Source organism: Calidris pugnax, unplaced genomic scaffold (genome assembly GCF_001431845.1).
Source record: "Calidris pugnax isolate Ruff unplaced genomic scaffold, ASM143184v1 scaffold499, whole genome shotgun sequence".
Lineage (NCBI taxonomy): Eukaryota > Metazoa > Chordata > Aves > Charadriiformes > Scolopacidae > Calidris > Calidris pugnax.
The window spans coordinates 344248-361198 of NW_015092476.1; the positions used below are offsets into that span (position 1 = coordinate 344248).

At 48.9% G+C, this 16951-nt stretch overlaps 1 protein-coding gene across 2 annotated transcripts in view; it reads right to left on the reverse strand.

Annotated features, from left to right (window-relative positions):
• The window catches only part of ZCCHC7 (zinc finger, CCHC domain containing 7), a 113271-nt gene that overhangs the window by 96116 nt on the left and 204 nt on the right, over window positions 1-16951 (reverse strand). For both annotated transcript variants that reach the window (XM_014962556.1, XM_014962555.1), the window contains exons 2-4: window positions 16621-16664; window positions 13897-14014; window positions 10669-11376 (exon numbers count right to left, since the gene is read on the reverse strand). In XM_014962556.1, coding sequence (XP_014818042.1) covers window positions 10669-11353 — 685 coding nt within the window. In that variant the 5' untranslated portion in view covers window positions 11354-11376; window positions 13897-14014; window positions 16621-16664. The remainder of the gene's footprint in view (window positions 1-10668; window positions 11377-13896; window positions 14015-16620; window positions 16665-16951) is intronic.

A 16951-nucleotide genomic window follows, 5' to 3' on the forward strand; every position in this document is an offset into this window, starting at 1 on the left:
CCTGCACCCCCTCTCCCTGCACCCCTCTCACAGCACCCCCTCCTCACAGCCCCCCCTCTCGCAGCAGGACGGGCAGAGCAGGTCACCCCACAGACACAGCTACTGCTCCGAGAGGAAACAACCTCAGCAGACACACGGGAATGCCTGTATTTTTAGGCTTTGTTTTTGACAAAAGGATGCGGCATGAGAACAATTTAAGTAGTTACTTTTTCTACCTAGAAATATAGAAGTTTCCAAAAGATTTTTTAAAGAGAAGAGTGCATCGAAAATAAAATAAGTTAAAAAAATAGCAACAAACTAAATCACTACCATCTTAAAAACGAAGGTCAGCATGGGTGTCTTTCAGAAAGAGGGAATAAACTGCCTTCACCAACAACTCATGGGGACATGTAAAACCTAAGTAATATAAATATATACACTACCAATGCCAACTGCATTGTCCCTCTGCTCTGACGGCTGGCACTGAATTATTAAAGGAATCCTCTTCTTCGCTATTGTAAATTTTACGCCAAACCAAAGCTACCATTGATGACCTGACGAGGAGCCCCCCCAGTGCACGCCCACCGCTGCAGTTCAGAGGTACCACGAGTGGAGTGAGGCGCTGGGGGAGCGTGTTCCTGGGACCCCTGGGGCAGGGGGCTGTGCTGGGCTGTGCTGGGCTGTGCTGCGGCCCCTCGCCCAGGGGGTCAGGGGGGGGACACAGGCCGCTGCCCCCCGAGGCTGCTGGGGACGGGGGAGAAGGCTCTGCTCGGAGTTGGCAGCTTTTCTGGCCGGGGTTTCCTTTGTGGAGCCGCGTCCCGGCTCTCCCCGCCGACAGCACACGGGCACCCTCGCACACACCTCCGTGAGCGCACACTCACACACACACGTGTGTACATGCTCATACGTGTGTGCACACACGCTCCTACAGCCGGCCCCCGGAGCCCCCCACGGCCTGGGGGGGCAGGGGAGATCCCCGTGCCCCTGCGGATAAAAGTTTTAAAAGCAGAGGTCGCGGTGAGTGAGCGGGTCCTTACCTCAGGCTGGGCCACACGCACCCCCCGCCGCCAGCACCGCCACCGCCCCGCCGTGCGGCACCCCCGGCACCGGGAAACGCCGCTCTTTCCCCGTGCAGAGAGAGTTTTTCAAAAAGAGACCGAAAAGAGCATCTGTCAGCCTCCCCCCGCCCCCGCCCCTCGCCCTCCGTGCGGGGGGTCAGAGGGTGGACGGGGGAGGCTTTATCCAGTGCCGAGGGTGCCCGGACGGGACCCTCTTCTGGCGCCTCAGCACTGCGAGGAAGGACGAGCCCCAGCAGTCACAGCACAGCAGAAAAGTGACGGTAAATCCACCCGCTTTGGGCAAAGAACCGTCTTGTGACTGTCACCAAACCCTGCTGCATCCACAGGCCTCCTGGGCACCTGCGAGTGGGCTCCCCTCACCTGCACCCCAGGGGTGGGGGGACGGAAGGAGAACAGCCACCACGTCTTGGACGCGACGCTGTGCGAGGAGAGCACAGCGACTCACAGAATTAGCCCCCAAAACACAGGGTGGTGGCGGGTCCTGTGCATGTGGCCATGGCCCTGCGGCCCGGGAACATCAGCCAGACACCACCGCACATCACCCACCACCACAAGTCCAGCTGAGCTTTTACCTTCTTGTTTTCTCACTCCTAGTGAAGTCACTATCACCCAAGATACTTGGTGGTGTTGCACACAACGTAAAATCAGAGACAGTAATTAGGAAGGGTACTAGAGGAAAAACAAACACAACCACCATCATGGGATGTGCAGAGAGGTTCAGCCTGGCAGGTGAGCCAGAAACCCTCAGCACAGGCAATGAGTGATGGGCTGCTCATACAACCTCCTGCGTGGTCCTTGGTGTCACCCTCACCTCTTACCTTCATCACCCTCACCTCTCCCACCTCCCGAGGGTGATGGGCTCCCGAGGAGAGAGAGGCCCCCATCAGAGACCAGGTGCCGTGACCATCAGGCAACTGGATGGGTTCTGGTGACCCAAACCTCCCTCATCCAGAGTTTCTCTGGAGATTTGTGGAGTTATTTTGACTTATGTGTGGAGGCTGGGGACTGTCTCAGCACCAGAGGGGAAACAACCCAGCCAGGGCTGGGAGCAGGGCAAGGTGTGAGCCCACACTGGCCTCTTGCTGGCCAAAGGCACGGTTCTTACCAGCAAAACCCACTGGAGGAGCAGGTTATGGGTGAAAAACATGAAAATCACAGAAGGCATGAAATGCTTATCAGTAAGAACACTGGAAATATCAGTTATATACATTAATGGAGTATAAAGACAAGCATTCTGATCATCCCAGGACCCATCAGGCTGTGTTACAGACACTGTGTGTTTGTACCTGCACAGGCACAGACACGGCAATGTTAAGGATCTACGCTGAATCTCCTCTGGACACAAAAAAGGAAAGCGCCACCAAATCCCAGCTGTTGGGAGATCAATGGTCGCTGAGAGAGTATCACAGCCCAAGTTTTCCCTGCTCTTCATTAAGGAACTGGCAGATGACCCAACGCGCAGCGGCTCAGCCCACCTGCAGCTCAGACCTCGGCGGCCAATCCCCCCAGACCCAGGGGAAAACAGAGTTCTCTGCAGAGAAAAGGCCCCGTTTTCTCTAGAAATGTGCCAATTACAGCCTCAGGGCTCACAAAGCGAACTGTGAGCCATCCTTCTGCCTTCCTGCGAGTGGAGATTGTGCCCACAGCTTTGGAGCACAAAACCACTTCCACTAGGTGCTACGATAAACAGGAAAACACATAATAAAGCATTAACAACAGCCCATTTTATTCCTCCTGTCTCTCCTTCTCTAGACTTTTGTTCAGCTTTAAAATTCATTAATATAAACTTGGGTTTTTTCCTGTGGTTATTCCACGCACATACCTGCATGATTTACATCCCTGTGTAGCCCTGCTCAAACTTTACTTTTCCCCTTTTTAAACCACTAACTCCTTTGTCTTCAGTATATTCTCTGTTGCATTTTTAATTACTTAAAAATCTTGACCTTCTCCTTCAGAAGGATTAAATCAGTTTCCCAACAGGGTTCAAAAATTCAATTGCAGTATGAGAGTTTTCCCCCACCTGTAAGAAACCCAGAGAAACAGGGACAAGGAAGAAAGATCAAACTGATGACAGAAGTGGAAAAAAATTCCCCTTGTAACAATCAACAGAGCAGAAAAAAAGAGAAAAAAAGAGAAAAAAAGAGAAAAAGTCACCCAGAATATATGACCATGTAAGCATGGGCACTCTTGCATTAAACCTAGTCAGCAATCCAAAGCCATGGGAAATTTAAATTAGAGCTAAGGTCCACAATAGCGGGGAAATCTGTGCAGATAAAAGGGCCCGCTCAGGTTGCAGGTACACTTAGCCCAGATCTCTTCAGATGTGCAAAGGAACTTTATTAGTTTTATTAATTTTTTTTTTTCTTAAATAATCAAGAGATTCGAGTGTATCCACGTTACACGGTAAAGAAGATTAAGTTTTTTTTCCTTTAATCAAAATATCCCTATGCATGTGCTGTGCGTTCCGTGCAGGGGTGGGTTCCCGGGGCCGGCTGCCGCCGCGGGGCTCCCGCACACGGCTCCCAGACACGGGGAAACCCAACCACAGGAGAAGCCCGGGCGCTCGGCGGGCTGCGGTTTTGAGGAAAGAAAGCCGATAAAAGGGTGCCAGCAGCGCCGGCCAAGCCAGGGCAGTGGCGGGGGGGGACCCCGCACCGCTCCCCCGGGACCCGCACACGCACCCCCACGGCGGGAACGCAGCGCCCGACACCACCATCCGTAATTAACACTGCTCTGCAGCAACAAATCTGTTTACTTCTGACAACAACTTTGGCCGAAATTTAATAGAGTGATTCCACACCTCAGGCACCCAAGAAGCAGAGGGAAGGGTGGCTCCTCAAAGAGTTTTACCGTGCCCTGACAAAATGAAAAAATTCCTGTAGAACGGAAAAAACTGTACCTGAACCTGTAGGAATGAGAAATCCTGTAGCATTTTTGTAGAAAAAGTCGGTTGGTGCTACTAGTATCAGTGCTCTAGAACAAAAATATACCGTACCCTGCTGAGTTCGTGCTCAAAACCATCTGTCAGGGAAAAGGGTAAAATAAAGAAGAAAAGCACGACTCACTGTACTTTTTTTGCCCTTTCAGAAATAAGCTTACACCTTTTCATCATTTAAAAATACACGCAGGGATTTGAGTAGCAGCACAGAGAGAACAAAATGCAGATGTGGTCAGATTTTTGAATAGTTTCTGTAGTACCACGCAGAGTTAAGAGAAAATTAAGTCATACATCTAGAAGAAGCCATTTACAAACTGATAGTTAACAAAGCGTGTTTCCTTTTTGAGCATGGCTGAAAAAGATAAAAGAATAAGCTAAATTTATCAGAGACTGCTATTTCTATTTTGACCCCATAAGCTGTAGTTACTGCTGCTGAAGCTGCTGAATAGAAAACTCCTTCCTACATTATTTTTTAGGGAAGAGGCAAAAATAAAATGCTTTCAAATTTCTTTTTTTTTCATTTTAGGCATTTTTTAATGGTTTCATTCACTAAATGTTTACATCCCCCCTCCTTTTTTTTTTTTTCATTTTACAGATGTATTTTTATTATGGTTCCTTTGATAAATGAGAGGCTTGATTACTAAGGATGAAAATCGGTGCAAGACCTCTAAAACTGGAAAACAAGATGGAAATGGATGCCAAAAGAGAAAGCTGAAAAAACTGCTTTGGAAATACTAACTTGCACTTTGTTTTATGTTCCCCGTTTTTTTTTTTTGTAAGGGGCAGTTTTGCAGGAGCAGAAGTGGACATAAAACCCTGTGCCTCGAGTGAAACGATCTGGCCCTTGGACACCAGCATCCTTTCATAACTGCTTTCAACACAGAAGATTAAAAATGCTCGTATTTTACCAAATGCCAGAAGTCAATTTGTTGGGAAACACAAAAATTACTTCATTTCTTCAGACAGCCAGAAGGTCAAACATTTTAAAACCCCTTGCAGGTCCCCACAAGCCCCATTTCACACTTTCTGCCCCAGGTCTCCCGCTCTTCCTTTGGCTGGGGTTACCCCTGGCCCCAAAGTGACACCATGTACGGCGTCTGTGCAGTCAGAAGGGGGGTGTCCCCCTTGTCACCGAGCCCCTCTGCACCCCGGGGCTGGAGCCAGCACCAGCAGAAGGTGGTCGGGACCCCGGGACCCCCAGCAGCATCCACACCGAGTGCCACGTGTGGGAACGGCCCCAGCTACCGCCTGCCCTGTCACTGTCCACAAATGTCACCAAAACGTGGCCAGAGCTGCCCAGGAGGTGGCCCTGGGGCTCCTGGGGAGGCTGAGGAGATGCCACCACAAAGGGCACCTGGAGATGACGCTCTGTGCTCGGGGGCTGGCCCTTCTGAGAGCAACTCCCTGTGCCCGAGGAGGAACCTCCAGCCCTGCTCTAAAGCCTCACTGCGTAAGGAGCAGAGCTGAGCAGGCAATGTCGGCTCCCTCGCTGGGAAGGCAGCGCAGCACTGTGTGCTGCTGTGTGGAAGCTGGGGATTGAGGAGCAGCCCCAGGCACCGCACCCCACCAACCTGGCAAGCCCGGAGAGCGATCGCATCGGCCCGCTGTCCCCGAGGAAGGGGCTGGGTGGGCAAAGGATGAAAGAGGGAGAAGATAATTTGTTTTTTGTACCCCTTAGTGGCCGGACGTCAATGCTGCAGCTTTGGAAGCTGTCTTTCCAAAAGCCGTGAGGGAAAATAAATGCAGAGATTAGGATTGTGGCGATACATGGGAGAGGAAATATGTTAAAAAGAAGCTTTTAATGAAGGAATGGATGAAAGGTTTCCAGCTACAGGAGATTAACATTCTTATCATATATACTCCTATTGCAAAGTGGAGGAAAGGGGTGGGAGGAAAGGGGTCTCCTGCAAAGAAACTCTCTGACACTGAAAATGAATTCGGTGTATTTAGTACAGTTTGTAATGTTTCCTTTTGAACACTTTCTTCTGGACTCTAAACGTTTAAAAAATTGGGTAAGTCATACCAAACACCTGGGTCTGCTGAATTATCAATTTTTTTAATGCCACGTGCAGCAGGTAGGGTGCTTTTTGCAAAGCAAAGAGCAGCAGCAGCACACACACTTCCCAGTGCTGTGCCAGGAAACCCATGGGCGACCAGCTGGGGGCCAGTAACGCCCGGGGGCCGGTGGTCGCTGCCCTTCAGCGTGGCCGAGGGAGGGTAATTGCGTGCTGCTCCACTCCCAGCGACACACAGCCCCACCGGGGACAGACAGCCGGAGCAGAGGCTGCGGGCACAGCAAGAGCTTCCCCTGAGCCCCGGCCTGAGCAAGGAGCCAGCGCCCCCCGTATCCCAAACCAGCCGAGGAACCAGCCGTACAACCAAAAGCTGGATTTTACAGAAATACGGGGATAGGGTGTGCTGCTCCGCTCCCAGTGACACACAGCCCCACCGGGGACAGACAGCCAGAGCAGAGGCTGCGGGCACAGCAAGAGCTTCCCCTGAGCCCCGGCCTGAGCAAGGAGCCAGCGCCCCCCGTATCCCAAACCAGCCGAGGAACCAGCCGTACAACCAAAAGCTGGATTTTACAGAAATACGGGGATAAACGGGGTTTTGCTTAACGTGATGTTAGACAAGCGAAAATAAAAAGGGAAAGGCATCTAGAGGTGTTTGGAAAGAGGGCAGGAAGGGAGGAAAGCTTCCAGCCGCGCACTGAGGGCCATGGTAGCCTTCAGGGTGTCAGCTGGAGGCCGGAGGGTAGAGGTGAAGAACCTTAATTCACCACCAGGAACCAGAGCTCATTTCCCACAGCAAGGGGACGTCTCTTTCTGTCAGGGCAGAGGGAGGTATCTGAGGCCAGAAGGCCACATGGTGGGAAGACTCTGCACTGGAGGCACCAAGAAAGCATTATTTGTTTATACAGAATATTAAAAATAATAATGCCATTAGACCAGAGCGGGGCAGGCAAGTAAGATGTAGAGGGGCTAACAGAATAAGGAGATACACCTCATTCCTTTCCTTGAGGGGCTGCTTCGGACCCCAGTGGAGCCTCAGCATCTCTGTCTCAGGGACTCACCAAATGACTGATACAACCAGCTACTCAGAGAATTCTTCCCGTTGCAGCTTCCTTTTCAGCGTGAAGCAACCTGAACACGAGACACAGCACGACACTGTCACAGGAGGGCTGTCCCATCGACAGCCACAGGCGGTTTCGGGGCAGAAGGGACAGGGCAAGGCTTCACCCCTCACTACACCTTGGTCCATTCTTACTGATACTGCAAGCCCTAAAATAGTAATTTACATACTGTGTAGTCACCTAAATACTTGGTCTCATTCTTCAGAAACCCTGAAAACAGAAGTGTGCATGTCTCAAAAGAATTTAAATGAATTAGCAAGGAATATCTTTGAGACGATAATTTGCCAACACACATCTTGTTTAAATGCACATCTTCCGTTGGATTTAAAACTTACGTTTACGTTTCAGCAAAGGAGACCTTTACAGAACTGGAGTTCTATACGCTGCGTAAGCTCAGTCTACAAATTATGGTTACTTTACATTAGGAAGACATATGGCTTTTGTTCCCTAAAACTATTTTGAAGCCGGTTTGGCTTTTTACGACACACACACCTACGTACACCACCAATTTATTTTAAGCTTGTGTCTGTGCATCCCCATCACCGTACACGCCACAAACAGAGCAGCTGAACTGAACTTTCGCATTCCAGAGCTACCTGGATATCATTCCCTGGAATCTGGGATGAAAAGCAGGGTTTGAGGGGAGCCCCTGGAGCCTGCCAGGGCACAGCGCCCGCTCTGCCCGTGGCCACAGCAGAGCCAAACGGGTCATCATTATGTTATCCTTCTGCTTTTCACCAGAAGAAAAGCGCAAAGGTGAAGGCTTCCTGCAAAGTCACACACAGGCAGGAAGGTGGCAGATACGCTGCAGAAGGACGTGGAGGTATAAGCACCTGTGCCCAGAGGCTGGGCTGATGGCCCTTCCACACGTCCCAAAAGCAGAACCACCACCGCTGGTGGCAAAGAGCAAAATGGGGCTTCAAGGAGGTTCTGATGGAGCTTTGAGAATGACAGTCACAGTAGGAGAAGAACAGTGACTGTCTGTGACTTCCCATTCGGGCATCACAAAAAACGCCTACATCGCCCACATTAAATGAAACCATCTTAGTTCTGAAGAGTATGACAAGTTTATACAGCGCAGGAAAATTCTGCTCCTGTTACCTCTGGATGTGGGTGTCTTATTGTCAACATCTATGAATATATCTGTGTGGAAAACAAACATTGCTGCACATGTTACAGAAACATACTGTAAGTGAGCAAAACTGTATGCTGCTATTAGCCTCCCAAATCCATTTTTAAAAGCCTCTGGGTCAGCACTGGCACCTCCACTAGAACAGCACAAAGAGTGAAGGATGAATATTCGTTTTCATGTTACACCTAGTAAGCATAATCACTCTGATAAATTAATTGCAGAATGTTCCGCAAAATGCGTATATGTAATTTTGAAATATGCTCAAGTCTCAAGCACTGTTTAAACATTTTTCTATTGTCTGTTTTTTTTGGGGTAATCTTTAGAGCTAATATCAGCAATTTTCGTACATAAATCCAAGGGGATACACAGAGTAACCTGAACATGAGAAACCTAACTCCAGGTCCTTTGCCCACCCAGCAGTTGTGAGGGAAACAGACGGTACCCAGACAGCGTATTAACTGTGCGAGGCACAACCTGCATCGCCCTTACGGCTGTCACCACCCGGCAGCAGGCACGAGCTCCCCAGCTGGCACAGCAATTTCAGAAAAAGACAAGCTAATTAGCTCTAGTTTCAAAGAAAAGGACGGGATATGAAAATATAAAAAAAGAAAGAAATTCAGCAACTTCAAGTTAATTCTTAGAAACTGCATTTTAAGAGATTTACAGGGAGAAAAAATTAAATAAATTCTAAATATGATGTGTCTATGTGGTGTTCGGGGTTGGCAGCTGAATGCCCTGCCACTCTCCTGGCACCGCACCGGGAACAGGGAAAGCATTTATTAAATCTCAGAGGCCTGGGCAAGCCACAGGTCCGAGACCGAGTGTGCACCGTGCCCTGGTGAGCGAGGGACGATGGAGAGCTTGGCAAAATACAGAGAGAAAAACTCTGCACTAAAGCTATTGAACGTTTACGGGCAAGAAACAGGTGTTTTACCAGAAAAGAAGGCAAAGACAATTTCTGGGCTTTCCCCTCTGGCAGCAGCAGCATGTGAACAGCAGCCCTGTGTGCGCAGCCTCCCCGAGGAAAGACTGCACAGGCATGGGCTGCAGAGCGTCGCGTTCCCGGCACCCAGAACCGCCTCATTCACATCTGCACCATGGAAAATGATGGCATACTTTTATTTTTAAATGAAGAAAAGTATCATTTTTTTTTTTTAAATGAAGATTTTTAAAGTCTGTCAAATATCCCCACGCTGCAGCTGCTGGGGCCTGGCCACCGCAGCAGCCTCCTCCCACATTGGCAGGGGCAGGGACACCGTTTCTGGAAATCATCTCCTTGTCGGAGAACCAGTGGGCAAGAAACGAGTGAGCTGCATGTCTGAGAGAGCTTTGAGTTGCTGGAGACAAGGTATGTATTCCACAGTATGGAAAAGGACAGGTATTCATGTATTCCATGACAAGCTTTCCACAGTATGATTATTACAAACACACACCTAAAATCTGTCGCTCTCACCATCACATTTAGTAACCTTCTGCATGGTAACGTGGAAGAATATTTTGCAAAATACCAAATTGTTAGTTATTAGTCTTAGCAGTTGGGAATCTCTCTGGATTACTCAGCACAGAATCCACACCAGAAGTCACAGTAAATCTTAGACTGACAGCCTGAACCGCCGGGCTCCAGAAGGAGTGTTTCTAGAAGGAGAACAAGCCCAGGTGGTCTCCCCTCCCGTGACAGGTCCCTCTCCCCGGCTGCACCTTCTCTGCCCCGGCGTTCAGCAGAGCCCTACGGGGAAGGAGAACAAGCCCGGGTGGTCTCCCCTCCCGTGACAGCTCGTCCCTCTCCCCGGCTGCACCTTCTCTGCCCCGGCGTTCAGCAGAGCCCTACGGAGCTGGCGCCTGCGCGGCTGAGAGGTGAGCGGGCAGACGGGGCAGGGGGCACAAATCTCAGCACAGGGAAAGAGGAATGACACTGCTCCCCGCCTTACGAGCACTCATCACCTTCCCACCCCACAGCACTTTTTACTGTTATGCAGCTCCTACCCTGATTTTCTTTATGCCTTTAGTCCTCAAACTGTTTTTTTTCTGCTAACTTTATTTACAATTAGAAACCGCTGTATTCCCTTTTTACTTCATCCTCCTTCACCCTGCCACTTCTTATATGCTTTTAGGAAAACAAAACATACGGGAAAGTTGTAAAGTTCACAGCATGAATCACTCTGACATCACTTCTGAATTTCTACAAGCGAAAACGCCATCTTTCCATATATGATGCTACTGAAGTAATGGTATTGAAATGGTATAAATAAGTGGCTATTTCCTTCACCATAGTTTCGCACCCATCATTACACACTCCAATTTGCTTTCTGTTTATCTTCCTTTTCAAACATTGGCATCAGGACCGCTGCAGACAAATCCTCCCACACACAGATGAATACTCAAGCAAGCAATTGAAAGAAGTACTAACCTTCGCTGACAGGAGTCGCACAGCCTTCGAGGTTCAACATTATGTCTTCATCTGTGTCATCTGCTCCAGCTCCCAGAAGCATCCAGCTCTCCACGTTCTCACTGTCAGAGATGTAGCTGTCCTCCTCCGAGCTATCATCTATGACGAACACGTCCTGGAGGGTGTGAGCTCCAGCAGAACTACCTGGGTCAGGCTTCCCACCCGTGCTTCTCCTTTCCCTGGAAAGGTCCATGCCCGGCCCAGGAGACAGGGTGTTGCAGGCGGCAGCTTCGGCATGGTTCGGTGTGGAAGATCCAGGGGGGACATGTGTTCTACCTTGAGGGGAAGAGCTCGTTGACTTCTTTGCTTTGCTTTTGTAAACACTGTCTTCATCTGGTGTATCAGACAAGACGATGACCTCAGAATCATGTGAGAGCTGAGCACCACCACCGACTAATTCAGTGATTTTCTTGTCTTCAGGCTGTTCCTCGGTTAGAACTGAGCTGTGACCCGTGGCTCCTGCAACAGCAGCTTCTTCATCCATTTCCAGTGTGCTGATTTCTCCAAGATTTTGGGAGTAGTGGATCTGGCTATAGAGATGAAATTCCACCTCACTATCAACACTCTGCTCACTGGATGACTCCTCATGATAAAGTTCATCTTCATACATGTCGGTATCCTCGGAGTCTTCATATCCAACAAACATTCTGGAAAGCAGATAGGCTGTATCTACAAAAAAACAAAAGGTGATATTAGAATGGTGAGGAACATATGCCAGAACCCATCTTCCAGATGATACCTTTGGTCTTTCTGGAATTGCTAAGGTTAGTCATTGAGCTCTGCAAACGGAAAATAAAACTGAGCAGACTTAACAGCTACAGCAACTGATGCTCAAATCTGTAACAGCAAAAGCTACTTAAGGGTGCATATAATTTAATCTCAACTACTACTTTAACCTCAGCTACTCTGGCTTCTGAAAGTTGCAATTAATGGAGCTGTGGAGCCTCCACAGCTCCTCTCCACCCTGGGTCCAAAATCAGGGTACCTGCATGGATTGGAAGGCAAACGAGAGTCTGAATCTGAGTTGTGATCGTTCCACCAATTCGTATTAACTCTGGGTACTTTGCAACTTGTTTTACTAAGCAACATCTTTTATATATATATATCTGAAAGAGCAGGGAAGGCCCATTTAACAATGAAGTAACTTGAAGCCCACCTAGACCTGGGCTGCAGAGCCACCTGAATGTAACCCTGTGAGGAGAAGTGCCAGGGCTTTGGTACAGAAGCACCCAGACATGGTCTGCATGAGCTCAAGACTGAAGGCAGCTGAAGGCAGCAGAAAGAGAACAGTAAAGGTGGTACAGAAATCTGCAACCTTCATACAAACTAGCACATTGCCTTGTCCGATGAGGACTCAGAAACTGAGTCACAGTGCCACGGACACACAACATCAGTGCTCCCAGGCCTGAGGAAGGTATGTCTGAGGTGTCTGCCCAGCTCAGTGTGAGCTGTGACAGCTCTGTGCTGCTATTGGTTAAACAGTAAGTATCTACAGCCTTTAAAGGCCTTTTTGGGGCACATCTAGGACAAAAGCCCTGATTTCCCTTCTCACATACGCAGCGACACTGCTTTTCAAACAGATTATGCTGTAAGAGCTGGCTGATGGGACAAAGAGCACAAAGTTTGCAGATGATGCAAAGTTTGCAGGAGTGGTTGGTACGTCGGACAGTTGTGCTGCCACTCGGAGGTGCCTCAAGGGGCTGGAGACGTGGGCAGAGAGGACCCTCATGAAGGTCAACAAAGGTCCTGCACCAGTCCTCCACCTGGGACAGAGACATGCTGGGGGCCACTGCGTGGAGAGCAGGTCTGCAAAAAAGGACCTGGGGATGGGACAAGTTGCCTATAAGGTAGTAGAGTTCTGGGACAAGGACACTGGTCTCCCAAGGAGCAGGGTGAGGGAGGTTATCCTTCCGCTCTAGTCTGCTCAGGAGAGCACACCTGCAGTGCTGTGTACAGCGCTGGGCTCCCCACCACCAGAAGACATGGACATACTGGAGTCAGAGCAGTGAAGGGACACTAAAATGATTAAGGGACTGGAGTGTCTGACACCTGAGGCCAGTCTGAGAGCTGGGACTGTCCATCCTCCACAAGAGGAGACTGAGGGGATCTTATCTACGTACAGAAATACCCGATGGGGGAGGTCAGTAAAAAGAATGGGGGAGGGGGTGTAAATAAGATAGAGCCAAGCTCTTCCAGGCAGTGTCCAGTGGCAACACAAGAGGCAGCAGACACAAAAAATAAAATACAGGAAATGCCACTTAAACATAAGGAAAAACCCTTTTTTACTCTGTTGCCCAGAAAGACTGTGGAAGATGTTCAAAACCCAGATGGACACTAGGCCCTGAGCAAACTGCTCTGGGTCACCCTGCTCTGAGTCAAGGGGCTGGATGAGACAACTCCCAGAGGCTCCTTCCAGCCTCATCCCAGCCCAACAGTGAGTGTCTCCAGAACTCACTCCCTGCTCCCCAGGGAGACAGGAAACCCACAGACATTCTGAAGTTACTTTGCCTAATTCGTGGGATAGTCTTTCATTTCCATCACGCAGGGAGGAGACAAAAGGGAATACTTCCTCTTAAAAGTCTGTCTTTATTTCTGTGTTACAGTTGCTCTTAGGGAAGCCAACAAGCTTTTTTAGACATGAAAACTGTTGGAGTTCCATTTTCAGTTGTGGAAGGAAGCGTGTGGGACTGTTTGGATTCACATACCAATACACGTGCAAAAATTTAGAATTGGAAGCCTTACACATAAGCAATTTGTGCAATGATGGTATTTTAAGAACCCAAAGGCTCTTCTTATGACAGCTTTGTGTGCACACCCTGCAAGAGTCCTTCCCTGACCGTGACAGGTTTGACCTCGTTTGTATTCCTGTATACCAGCATTCAAACTAATGAGGAAGACATTTTTCACAGCAAAAATAAACAAACCAAAACCACATAAAACTCGAGCACACAGGCAGGAAAGTGCAACGCTTACTGACAATCCATACGGAATGCCCTTTTCTGTTTAGGCTTCCAGTAGATGAGCAGACATTGTCCCTCAGGAGTTACACAAAGTAGTGACCCTTGCTGAAAACACGCAGCTGAACGAGACTGCTGGGTCATGAGAGTCAAAGAGCGCCCAAGGAGATGACTCACAGACACTTCATGATGAAGACAAGAGTAAGAAGAGGCAGCATGGCACTACGCTTACTTTGATCTATCCTCCCCAGAAGCTCAGGTCAACAGCAGCTCCTCCTGTTCCTCTCAGGTCCACACACGACTGGGATGACAAAGGGCTCTTCCTCTTGCTCAGCATGTATGGCAGCCCGCTGAGAAATGGGAAACATCAAACATCAGTGTAACAATCCAGACCAAAGATACCTGGTTCCACTGTTCACCATCCTCAAACTCAGGCAACACCTCCACCCCACCTCTTACCCACTGAGTCAAAAACAGCCATTTCAGCTGTTTGGCATCAAAGCTGACAAAAGCTCTAGGAGAAGGAAGAGAAGCTTGATAGACAAACTTTCGCTCTTTTTCAGGTTGTCAAGTTGAAGCAGTCTCTTACTGTAATCATACTGATACTCAAATAGACTGCCAGTCTCCAGCAATTTAGATTTCCTTTCGCCAGTGAAAGGTTTTGGCTATGGGCAGTTGTCCTTTCTGTTACCAGCTAGACTATGACAAAGACATCCCTCATGTCGGAGCATGAAAGCTATGTTAAAAATAATAGTCCGGCACAGACTAGCTGATTTGATGGGTAACACCAGCTGCAGAGTGCACAACACACAGACACATCATACTTTGGAACTGGTCTGCCTTACTTCAAAAAACACCCAGCAAACTTCAAATCCTAGGCCCGTCCTTCCATCGAGGGGAATCCCATTCCCACCTGAACCCCGAGCACAAGTACCCAACTGCCCTTCTGGCAGGCCCTAAGTAAGAACAGTTCAGGTAAAGGGCTAATGATCTTAACACAAAACTCAAAAATCACAGCTATCTTTAAACACTTCTGAACAAAACTGCAGAGGTCTATAGCTGGAAATAGGAGGAGACCATTTTCCCAGATGGCTGACAAAGGCAGCCTGCCAGCACGTTCAGTCCATCAAGAACTCCAGCATCCCCCGGGATGAAGTGAGGGAAGCTGGTGGCAGCACAGGGCAGTGGGAGGGAGGTGCTGAGGGCAACTGGCAGGGAGAAGAGCACAAACAAGTTAACAAGAACACCCACAGCAATTTCCACTCTGCACGCAGGCACCTCATCCTCAGCCAAAACCCCCAAGCAGCCCAGGACGCTCAGGGCAGGGCAAGCACAGAAGGGGCTCTCAGAAGTGGCAGCACCGTGCCCAGCCCCATCTTTTCCCTGCCTTCCTTCTCCTCCCAGCTCCTCCTCCCCTCTGCTCAACTCCAGTACCTCTCTGACTTTTTCAGCTCTTAAAATCTTTCAGAGCTCACGCAGTCATCTTTTCCTCTCTTCCTCCTGCCATTTGAAATATGCATTCTGCTTAACCTCAGATATTGAGTTTTCTTAAAAGAAAAAGCTCTGAAACAAAAAATGAACTGCAAAAAAGAATACTTTTTCATCCTTTGCAAATATGACTTTTCACATGAGCGTACTACTCCCACCACAAACCACCAGTGAAATCCAAATATTTCCTCATTTTTCGTGCTCTCTGCCTGATGTTTGCAGTAATGCCAAATCTAACACTGTATGACAAAGGCCGTGTTGAAAATACAGCAACAAATGTATTCTCTGCTGTCTTAGGAGGCAAAGACAGAACTGTTGTCAGTCCCTCTGTTACAGACGGGAACATCGATAAAATGGAAAGGAAACGTCTTTTGAGGAAAGTATCAAAAACTTCCTAAAGCCGCAGGTATCTACCAGAACAGCGGTTCAGACACCAGGAGACATCAACAGACTTGACAGCTGTGTGCAGAACAGACCCTTCCCAGTTTTCTCTTTGCCCACATGTGTGGCACATAAACTGCCTTTGGACTGGTCAGTTGTGGCACAGGTACAACCAACTGGAAATGGACACAGAACTTATATGTTCAAATGCAGCTAAATGAAATCTTTCATTTTCAGATGCTGTAACTGCTTTTGTACCCTTCACCAGAAGTTGCACACCTCTTTTTTGGGAAAAATAAGCAACAAAAGATACTATTATGAAGCGTAGTACCAAAATGAAAATCTTTGTTAATCTTGCTGCTCTACAGAGGCATACAAATGTCAAATCTGTATGCATTTTTTTTAAAAAAAAGAAAACTCTCCAACAATATAAGGTTATTATCAGAGTTCAATGTCAGGAGAGAGTTTTACTCCCCCTCTGTGTCATGTTTCTGTACCAAACGTAGCGCAGATTGTGTTTTGGCTGGCAGGGATGACTGAGCCACGCTCAAACCAGATAAGAAAGAACAACTTTCCTTTGTGAGGTGCAGCCGTCAGACGCCCGGCGTCACTGCCCACACTGACGGGCTCAGCCTGGAGCAGAAACGTCCTCACGGCAACACACTCAGACGTGCCATGAGACACCTACACACGCGTGAGCTGGGCTCCAGGGCAGCCACCCCTGGGGTTCCCGGGAGCAAACCCCGACCGTGCCTGGCATCTCGGCTTCAGGAAGCCAAGAAAAAGGCTGACAGCACCATAAAGGGGATCTAATGGTGACATTAGTTATTTCTGGCTGAACCTTGTCACTCATTTCTTTGGTCACTCATTTTTCTATTTGTGGCTAAACTTTGTCACTCATTTCTTCAAGGATAACTTGCACAGCTCAGTGCTGAGGTGTAAAACTCGCTCTTATGTTGATTTGCAGTGTGTCTGAGAACACGTCTCTCGTTTGTACTTCCTCGAAATACAGGGCAAAATAAGTGTTAAAGAGAGAAGAACAGCTTTGGAGAAAAGGTAAATGTTTTTTTCTAGTGACAGGCTATACCTTCAGGAGATCACGGGAATATTATCTTCCACACACCCAAAACCCTGCAAAATAACAAAACGTTGGGAGTTTACTTCGAGCCTCTGGGAAGGGATTTCCCCACAGCCCCCCCCGCCTCCCATTCACGGTGTATGCTGTTCCTCGGGTCAGGACTGAGCTCGGCCGGGTGGAAATAACGATTTTTCCCGAAGGAAACACCCGGTCCCCGGTTACGTGGAGCAGCCAAAAAAAGAAGTAGGAACCGTTTGAGGGTTGGGGAACCGCTCCACACCGCGGGCGGGCCGGGGAACCGGGGCCTTCCCGGAGGGCGGGGGGGAGGGGGGAGCACGGA